A 9340-nucleotide genomic window follows, 5' to 3' on the forward strand; every position below is an offset into this window, starting at 1 on the left:
AAAAAAAAAAAAAAAAAAAAAAAAAAAAAAAAAAAAAAAAAAAGAAAAGAAAAGAAAAGAAAGAAAAAGAAAAAAAGAAATAAATGTAAATAAAAAAGTAAAAACCCAGAATAAAATTACATAATCTAAATAACCGCTTTAAAATGCATTGGAGATGTCAGCCTTGCTCTACCAAGGCTGCAGCAGGGCTTTTGTTTGTGTGAGTGTGGTGCCCATGGAGGTCAGAATAGAGGGCACTGGATTCCCCTGGAACTGGAGAGGCAGTTATGAGTCTCCCTAAGTGGGTGCCGGGAAATGAACCTGGGTCCTCTGCAAAAACGGCCTTGAGCTGCCTGAAGTTGAGAATGTTGTCTTTATCAGTACTAGTCAGCCCTTTGTATCGGCCAGAGCATCTTCTTCGATGGGCAGATGAAAAAACCACGGCTGCACAATTCAGGTTCTCTACATGAGCAGGACTGGTAAAAAAAATCAATCTCACTATATTTGTTGAAAGTGGACTTATTAGAATGTATCACAAGCTGTCTCTCCAGCTCCAGAAGTGCAGTGAAAAACCAAAACTTGTGACCCCATGGACAGGGTGAGCAGGCCTGGGGGAGCGGGACAGGCCTGGTGTGACCTGGATCGGAATATTAGCAGGTCAGAGGCAAAAAGAGGGGGGTGTCACAGTAAGGAGCAAGAAGGGAAACAGCGCTGGGCGGTGGTGGCGCACGCCTTTAATCCTGCCGTTAGGGAGGCAGAGGCAGGAAGATCTCTGTGAGTTCGAGGCCAGCCTGGTCTACAAGAGCTAGTTCCAGGACAGGCTCCAAAAGCTACAAAGAAACCCTGTCTTGAAAAACAAAACAAAACAAAACAAAAAAACCCCAACAACAACAACAACAACAACAACAAAAAACCAAACCAAAGATGACCTTGAACTTTGGCCCCGGTCTCGCAAGTACTAGGATTACAAACAAGTGTGGGCAACCACGCCGGGCTTTTATTTTCTCTTCTCTTTTTTCTGCATGGGGCGAGGGGGGGGCCGCGGTCACGCTCTAGCTGAGCGTGGCCTCGAACTGGCGGCCATTCTCACGCCTTGACGCCTAAACGTCGCGGTGGCAACACGGCGAACGCCGCCGGGGCCGTACCAATGGCTGAGGGGCGCCATCACCCCCCTCATCTCGCCGGGATGGGCCCGACCGGATGTGACGCACCCCTAGGCGGAAGCGAACAGACTTGCGCAGCCTCAGCGCGGGCGGCGCGCATGCGTGCTGGCGGCCTGCTCGGCGAGTCTGTCTGTGTGACTGGGCCGGGCGTGGGTTTGCTGCGGGACTGACCGAGGCTTCGCGTGGGTGGAGGAAGCGCGGTGCAGGTCAGCGCCCGGGAGCAGAGAGGCCGGCTTGTCCGCGCGCTGCCCGGGGAGGGTCCCGGCCGGGCGGGCTGGGGGCGGCGGCCGCGGTGCATGCCGGGCCAGAGCTCTGCACGGGGTTGTGGCTTTGACTTAAAGTTCTGCTGCACGGCACGCGTGCAGGGAAAACACGCGAAAAGGGCTCCGCAGAGGCGTCTAGCTGCGGCTGTCCACAGGGTTGACTCCGTCTCTCCTCATCATTAACAGTGTGGTCAGATGATCTTCTCAACCTGGTCCCGAGTTTTTAGTACCGCTTATTGAAACAATAACAAAAACTTCCAAAAATGTACAAGTTTCCAGACTGTGTGTTCATTTCTGTGACCCGTGAAATTTAGTTTTTTTTTTTCTTTTTTGAATCAGTTCTTCAGGGCCCATTATGTGACCTGCCTTTGTAAGAAATTGGACTTAAAAAAGCACAGTAAAGGAAAATCCAAACACTACTAACATATGTTAGCCATTCCTGCTTTCTGTTTTTAAAATTTTTTTGGTGTTTTTCCTGCGTGCATATACGTGCAGTGCCCGCAGAAGCCGGAAGAGGGCGCCGGATCCCCTGGAACTGGCGTTAGGGACAGTTGTGAGCTGCCACGGTGCTAGGAACTAAACCTTGGTCCTTCCTTGCAGGCCAACCACCCTGTTTTCACCCAGAATTAGCGATTGAACGTCTACCATGTAAAGCAGTGTTAACCTAAACTGCTTGCTTTCGTTTGTGCCGACCTGCTCCCAGGAAGCTATTCACACTGCTTGAACAGTGGCTATTACATTGGCAACTTTTTAAACAATTTTTTTTTTCTTTTTTAAGTCTTTAAGAATTAGAAATGGCTTCCAAAAGAGCTCTGGTCATCCTGGCCAAAGGCGCGGAGGAGATGGAGACAGTGATTCCCGTGGATGTCATGCGCCGAGCTGGGGTGAGTCTCCCTCATGCGCCAGCCTGTCATTTTTACTTGTTTACTGTGCTCGAGCCTGCGTCCTGGGGTCCTGGGGTGCAGATGTGGAGGACTGAGGGTGAATTGTATGAGTTGGCTCTCTGTCCACCATGAGTCCGGGTTCAGGGGATAAAGCTAAGGTCTCCTCGAGCTTGGAGGCCAGTGCCTCTTTTGCCAAGCCCTACTTTGTGAACTATTTCAAGTACAAAGCTACAGTGATTACATAGTAAAACATTAGTTTGTTCTCTGCTCACTTTTTTCTTTTTGGTTTTTGAGCTAGAGGCTCACCCTCTCGATCAGGCTGGCCTGGAACTTACCACGTAACTCAGGATGGCTTTGAATTCTTGGCAGTTCTCCTGTCTCAGCTTCCCAAATGTCTGGCTCACTGCTGACTTTAAAAACTTGTAGCACTTTGTCTTATTTCTTTCAGACCCTTTTTAAAATTTGCTGATTAATTTATTTGAAGAGACAGGTGTGTGTTTGTGTCCCAGCTAGCCCTGCACCCCTGGGCTCAGGCTGTCCTGCTGCAGCCATGTGCCAGCACCCTGGCCTGGACACTTTTTGTGTGTTTGTTTGTTTTAAAGCAAATGCTTTGAAGTTTGGGGTTTTTCTGAGTCCCCTTTGTAAGTTTCCTTGGTCCCGTGCCCTCTCCTCCTTCCCCAGACATGACTGTTCTCAGGCCGAAGTGTGCTGGCTCATGCGTTAGCATGTGCTTCCTTCCTGTGTTTGCATGCAGCGTGTCACTTCTGTAACATGATAAAGGGCTGCCCTCATGTTTGCCAGGCTCACAAACCCGACAACAGTACTGACTCTGCCTCTTCTCACAAGAGCCAAGTGCAGACACTTGGCTGCGCTGATTTACTGTGTTAGCAGAGCTCAGCCCCAGGTGTGTGTTTACACTCAGCCCCGCACACACTGTGAGCAGAGCTCAGCCCCGGGTGTGTGTTTGCACTCAGGTCTGCACACACTGTGAGCAGAGCTCAGCCCCGGGTGTGTGTTTGCACTCGGGTCTGCACACACTGTGAGCAGAGCTCAGCCCCGGGTGTGTGTTTGCACTCAGGTCTGCACACACTGTGAGCAGAGCTCAGCCCCGGGTGTGTGTTTGCACTCGGGTCTGCACACACTGTGAGCAGAGCTCAGCCCCGGGTGTGTGTTTGCACTCGGGTCTGCACACTGGAAGGCCAGCGTCCTCTTTCCATGCGGCTGCACAGAGCTCTACAGTATGGAACACCACCGCCTCCTCGCTCAGTTATAGCCTGTGCTGCTGGATATTTGAGATTTTCAACTTTTTTCTGTGTGTGAATGTTTGTGAATGTTTGCCTGCATGTAAGTCTGCACTGCATGTGTGCTTGGTACCCGAAGAAGCCAGAAATTGTGCCTGGTGCCCTAGAACTAGAATTATAGGTGGTTGTGAGCTGCCATGTGGGTGCTGGGAACCAAATCCAGGTGCTCTTAACCGCTGAGCCATCTCTCCAGCCTCTGCAATAAGCAAGCGTGAGGATGGTTTTTGAGGCTCAGCACCTAAACATGGGATTGCTGGACCAGGACTGTTGTGGTCAGTGTTGCTAAATTTTGCAAGCTCATCTTTAGTGAGCTGACCTGTGGCCTCCCAGCACTGTAGGAAACGTCCGTGTTTTGGGTACTAGCTCCTGGTAATGTCCCCTAATGAGTGTTCTGGAGGATAAAGTTTTGTTTATTTGTTTGGCTTTCATTTCTACTTTTGGAAAAGATGGTGAGATGTAAATGACAAGGGTAGCTTTGCAAGATGGGTTATTAATAGGGTGACCCTGTAATTCATCTCCCAAACTCAACATGTGTGGGGTAAAGCGTGTCCTGGCCAGTCAGAACTGGGGCGGCGGCTCAGCTACAAGTTAGGACTGTCTCAGTCAAAACAGAAGAGACCGGTATTAAATATATTTGGCCATGCCTCGACTTGGCTTTGTGGTATTCCCTGACTAGTTACTTAGAACCACGGAATGGGTATAAGTGTATCTTCATGGTCTTGAGCATCTGTTCTTTCCCTAGATTAAAGTCACCGTCGCAGGCTTGGCTGGGAAAGACCCCGTGCAGTGTAGCCGTGATGTAATGATTTGTCCTGATGCCAGTCTTGAAGATGCAAAAAAGCAGGTTTGTTTTGTACACGTGGACTGTTCCTTCTATGGGGGCTTATTCTTGTTTTCTTTTTTCTTTTGAAATGGCTTCTGGTTGTATCTATGACTGTAGTTAGAGCAGACGTAATTAAAGAAAATGATTCTCAGCTGGGCGGTGGTGGGGCACGCCTTTAATCCCAGCACTTGGGAGGCAGAGGCAGGTGGATCTCTGTGAGTTCCAGACCAGCCTGTTCTACAAGAGCTAGTTCCAGGACAGGCTCCAAAACCACAGAGAAACCCTGTCTCGAAAAACCAAAAGAGAAAAAAGAAAATGATTCTGGCAGAGGCAGGCAGAAATGTGAGTTTGAGACCAGCCTGGTCTGTAGAGCAAGTTCCAGGACAGCCAGGCTACATAGAGAAACCCTGTCTCGACCAACAAAGAGAATTAAAGAAAATGATTGTACCTGGATGAGAATGGCTGGATCCTGTGTCCGGTAAGTGGGTGGTGTGGGTGGGGGAGCAGGGTGGTGGCGGCTGAGTGGGAGCATTGTTCTTCCTTGGTATTTTCTCCCAGAGGCCTCCTTGCCTTGTAAGTAGCCTCCCACATTTTCCATTTTCTTTCCTCAGTACTGGTAGTTGAACCTCGGGCCTTCCATGTCAGGGGAGCTCTCTGCCACTGACTTCTGTCCTCCTAGCCTCTCCCCCTTGTTAACGGTTTGTTTTGAGACAGGGTTTTGGAAGTGGCACTGGTGGTGGCCCAGGTGGCCTGACTGTGACCTCTGTCGTCTGAGTCATGGGCCCGGCTCCTGTCCTTTTCTTCCTGTTCGAATGACCTGTGTGGAGGGATGCACACTTGAGTAGTTGGGTTGAGGGTGAGGTGAGAGCACTCCTTAAACTGTTGCCTTCTCCGTTTTTACGGTGATGGAGGACTGTTGGTTATCACTTTCCTCATCAGCATGCCTGCCCATTGACCCTCAGCTACTACCAGAGGTCAGAGGTCATGACTCAGGGTGGTAAGAGATGGGCTGTGCCCTGTAGAGCAGAGCTGTGGCAGCAAAGGCGGGAAAGGCATGAGTGTGATTCCCCACGCTGTCCCCAGTGGAGGGCTGTGCATTCCTCTCTAAGAAGTTTCAGTATTTCCAGGCTGGAGAGATGGCTCAGGGGCTAAGAGCACTGGCTACTCTTCCAGAGGTCCTGGGTTCAATTCCCAGCAACCACATGGTGGCTCACAACCGTCTATAATGGGATCAGATTCCTTCTGGTGTGCATAAAGACAGAGCACTCATAAATAAAATACATGAATAAATAAATCTTTACAAAAAGAGAGACTATTTATGTGTGAGTGTGTGTCTGTCTGTGTTAGTACCCACAGAGATCAGAAAAGGGTGCTGAGTCCCCTGGAGCTGGAGTTATATGGAGTTGTGAGCCACCATGTGGGTGCTGGGACCCCAACTGCAGCCCTCCAGGAGCAACAGGGGTTCTTAACTGCTGAGCCATTTCTCCAGCCCTCATAGATGTGTTTTTTTTTATTACAATGTTCCACCATAGGGATATGCCTTTATTTATTTGATATTTGGTGATTTTTGTTGTTTTGAGAAAGGTCTTATGTATACCTGGCTGGCCTCAAACTTAGTGTGTAGTGGAGGGCACCCTTGAATCCTTGATCTTCCTGCTCTGCTTCCTCCTTCTGATGGTACCACTATGCCTGCCACTTCCTTACTTATTTTTAGTGTTGAAGAATCAAACCCAGGATCTCACTTGTGCTAAGAGTGTGCTCAAGCTCTGTCTAGAGCTGCTTGTATGCACAGCCCCACCCCTGGGGCTCGTGCGCTGTTCCGTGCAGATAGTGCATCCTCAGATACGAAGCTGCTCCTGGGCTCGCATTAACACAGTAGAAGTAAAATGTTCCCTTTTGTTTCCCAATTCACAGGGACCGTACGATGTGGTGGTTCTTCCAGGAGGCAATCTGGGTGCACAGAATTTATCTGAGGTAAACTGCTCGGTCATGCCTCAGTGAGGGGCTTACGGGAAAGTCTTGCATCTTCTACTCTGTTCTGTCATGTTTGATCTGGTGTGCCTCAGGGATGGTGCTGCAGACGCAGGAGAAGCAGCCAAGGTTAGCCGAGGTTAGCCGAGTGGCATCTAACATTGCAGAGCGCGGTTCTAGGAATATTTACTGCAGACTCAGTAGAACCAGCCGAGGTTAGCTGAGGTTAGCCGAGTGGCGTCTAACATTGCAGAGCCCCGTTCTAGGAACATTTACTGCAGACTCGGTAGAAACAGCCGAGGTTAGCTGAGGTTAGCCGAGTGGCGTCTAACATTGCAGAGCACCGTTCTAGGAACATTTACTGCCGAGTAAGCTGGAATGCGGCAGCTGCTGCAGATAGGCTCAGTGTATGTAGACTAGCGTGAGCTGCGAATGTCCAGCTGCTGCTGCAGCAAAACGGTTCACCCTAGAAAGTGTTGCCTGCTTGTCATCGGGTTAGGGGCTGCTGTGGGGCCGGAGGTGGCCGCTGTGCTTCCTCTCAAGCCCTGTGTCAAAAGTCCCATGGGAAGGCAGCACAGGACCAGCTTCAGTGCCCTGGTGACGTTGCTTTCCTTGCTCATCTTTATTGAGGTGGCCTTTCTCTGGGGCAGTGCTGTTGTCTGGGCTTGAGAACACAGGCACGTGGGGAGCCTGTCACTTCCGTGTTAAAGATTGGAGCCCTTTCTGGAAAGCTGCTGGAAGGAAGCTAAGCCGAGAATGACTTTCCCAGCTCTTGCAGGAGGCTCTGTGGCTCAGTGGTGACCGAGTGTTTGTGTTCTCTCTAGTCACCTGTAGTGAAGGAGATTCTGAAGGAGCAGGAGAGCAGGAAGGGGCTCATAGCTGCCATCTGTGCAGGTGAGTGCGTGCGGGTGTGGAGAGGGAACTCCGAGGGGAAGCCTGACCACACACAGCTGGCCTTCAGTGCTGCAACGTCACGACATTGCAGCTGAGCGAGACTGTTTCTGTCTCTCCATGCTCTGGGCCTCTGTTCTGGGAAACTCACCATTTTCCCTGTTTGCTGACCTGGAGGACAAGACCTCTGGAATCCAGCAAACCGCTTGTTCCAGCAGAGCCTATGTCAGCAATTCGGCTTGCCAGGAGAGTCAGCACGAATCTGTGTGGCCTGAACACCACAGCTTTGGCGGGGCTCTCCTGCCTCCGGCTTGCTGAGTCTTCGCTTGAGTGCTCTTGAACACCCGTGGCTTCAAATAAGGTCTTCTGGGGTTTCAGATGTGTCCTGAGCCATGAACCGTAATCGCTTGCTTTTCCAAAAACCTGTTCCTGCTGCCCTAATATCAGATGATGTTCTAGCCTCTGGGTCAGTGCGACTTTGCCAGTGTCTGCCTGTTGGGTGCCTTTCACGTGTGTCACAGAACAAGTGAACCCATGACTAAAGCATGGATGATTTGTTTGGGGACAGCATCGATCGTGCAGGAACCTCTGCGCCTGTTCTGTCCACTTCTTACTGGAATGACATCAGCCTGTCGAGGCCATCCTTCAGGCAAGGCATCATGCTGTAGTCTCCTGTTGTAAATTTTCCCAGTTCTGGGCTGGCTGTGGAGACTGTGCCTGTAATCCCAGCACAGGGGATCTAGAAGTAGGTTCATGAGTTCAAGACCACCCTGAGCTACATAGTGGAACCTCTCTTCAAAGAAGAAAAGAAAGGGGGAAGCATAATTGGGGGACGTTCTAAATGTTCCCGGTTTGGGGTCAGTAGAGTAGCTCAGGTGTAGACTGTGTGCCTCACATGTGTGGGGCTCTGGATTCCATTCCCAGCTCCAAAGACAGACAGGCAAAACCATTCTTAATCTCTGATGTGTCACAGCAATGGGCATCATCTGTGTAGAAGTTCAGAGGCCCCTACACTGCATGCTCGAGCCGTTACAGAGCCAGTGGGAGCTCCTAGGCACTGCCCTGGGCACCTTGTCCTGGCTCCTACGCTCTGATTCCCTGCTGTGCTGAGGCCCAGGGGTGTTGTTGGTTGATGGTCCTGCGATCCCTGCAGCCTTGACCTGTCCTGGGGCAGGGAGTCACAGGTGGGCTGGTGTTCTTCACTGATCTGTGACATTGGCCTCCTTAGGGTTTCCCTGCCTTTGTTCCCTCCAACTTGACTGAAGCTAAAGTGTGGTGTCATCTTGTTTTTCTGTGTCACTGAGTAGAACATGATCAGCTTTAGCTGGGTCACCCGCTTGTGCTGAGGCAAGCTGAATGAGGCCTTCCTGTGGATCAGCTTGTTACTGAAAAGGACACAGTGCTAGCAGTGTGCTCACCGCATTGGCTGTCCTGGGTCACAGCCTGAATAGTGAGCAGAGAGAACAGGAATAGCTCAGCCAGGGAATGAAGCAGAGGTCCAGGCCGTCTGGTGCTTCGGTCAGAAATCGGTACCGTGTTGGAACTCCACAAACACAGTTGTTTTGTTAGCTTTGCCCTTGATGATGCTGAGTAAAAGAGGAAGTCACCGGCAGGGAGACTTTCCTGGCAGGAAATACAAGGAGCTTTTCTTTGAGTGAGGGAGAAAAGGAAGCTTGCGGGTGGAGGAGTCCTGTCAGTGTAAGAATAGTTCAGGGTACCCAAGGCTCCCGCCGGCTGGCTGTTCTTTTTCCACTGTCCACCAGGTGGCGCTATAGGAAGAGGCATTCCCAGAGCTAACTCTAGGCACGTCCTTCATCAGAGTCTCGGATAATGGCAGTAGTAATAAGTCTGTCTTGTCTTAATTTTCAAATTTTCTGCCCTCCCTGATGTGGGAGTGTCATATATCAATCTGTTGATTTCATTGGTTAAGTTATAATAAACCAGCTGCTTGGCCTCATGGCTTGGAACATAGATGGGAGGAGTAAACAGAATAGAATTCTGGGCGGAAGAGGAAGTGAGGTCAGACTCTGCTCTGCTCCTGGAGAGACGCCATGCTCAGCTCTGC

The 9340-nt window shown here is 50.5% G+C and overlaps 1 protein-coding gene across 2 annotated transcripts in view; it reads left to right on the top strand.

The window, feature by feature from the left end:
• The first annotated feature begins 1201 nt into the window (after positions 1 to 1201).
• The window catches only part of Park7 (Parkinsonism associated deglycase), a 17575-nt gene continuing 9436 nt past the window's right edge, over positions 1202 to 9340 (top strand). For both annotated transcript variants that reach the window (XM_050153335.1, XM_050153337.1), the window contains exons 1-5: positions 1202 to 1348; positions 2184 to 2289; positions 4333 to 4434; positions 6328 to 6387; positions 7209 to 7278. In XM_050153335.1, the coding sequence (XP_050009292.1) occupies positions 2200 to 2289; positions 4333 to 4434; positions 6328 to 6387; positions 7209 to 7278 (322 nt within the window). In that variant the 5' untranslated portion in view covers positions 1202 to 1348; positions 2184 to 2199. The remainder of the gene's footprint in view (positions 1349 to 2183; positions 2290 to 4332; positions 4435 to 6327; positions 6388 to 7208; positions 7279 to 9340) is intronic.

Source organism: Alexandromys fortis, unplaced genomic scaffold (genome assembly GCF_014885135.2).
Source record: "Alexandromys fortis isolate MF-2015 unplaced genomic scaffold, M_Fortis_MF-2015_v1.1 scaffold_88, whole genome shotgun sequence".
Classification (NCBI taxonomy): Eukaryota; Metazoa; Chordata; class Mammalia; order Rodentia; family Cricetidae; genus Alexandromys; species Alexandromys fortis.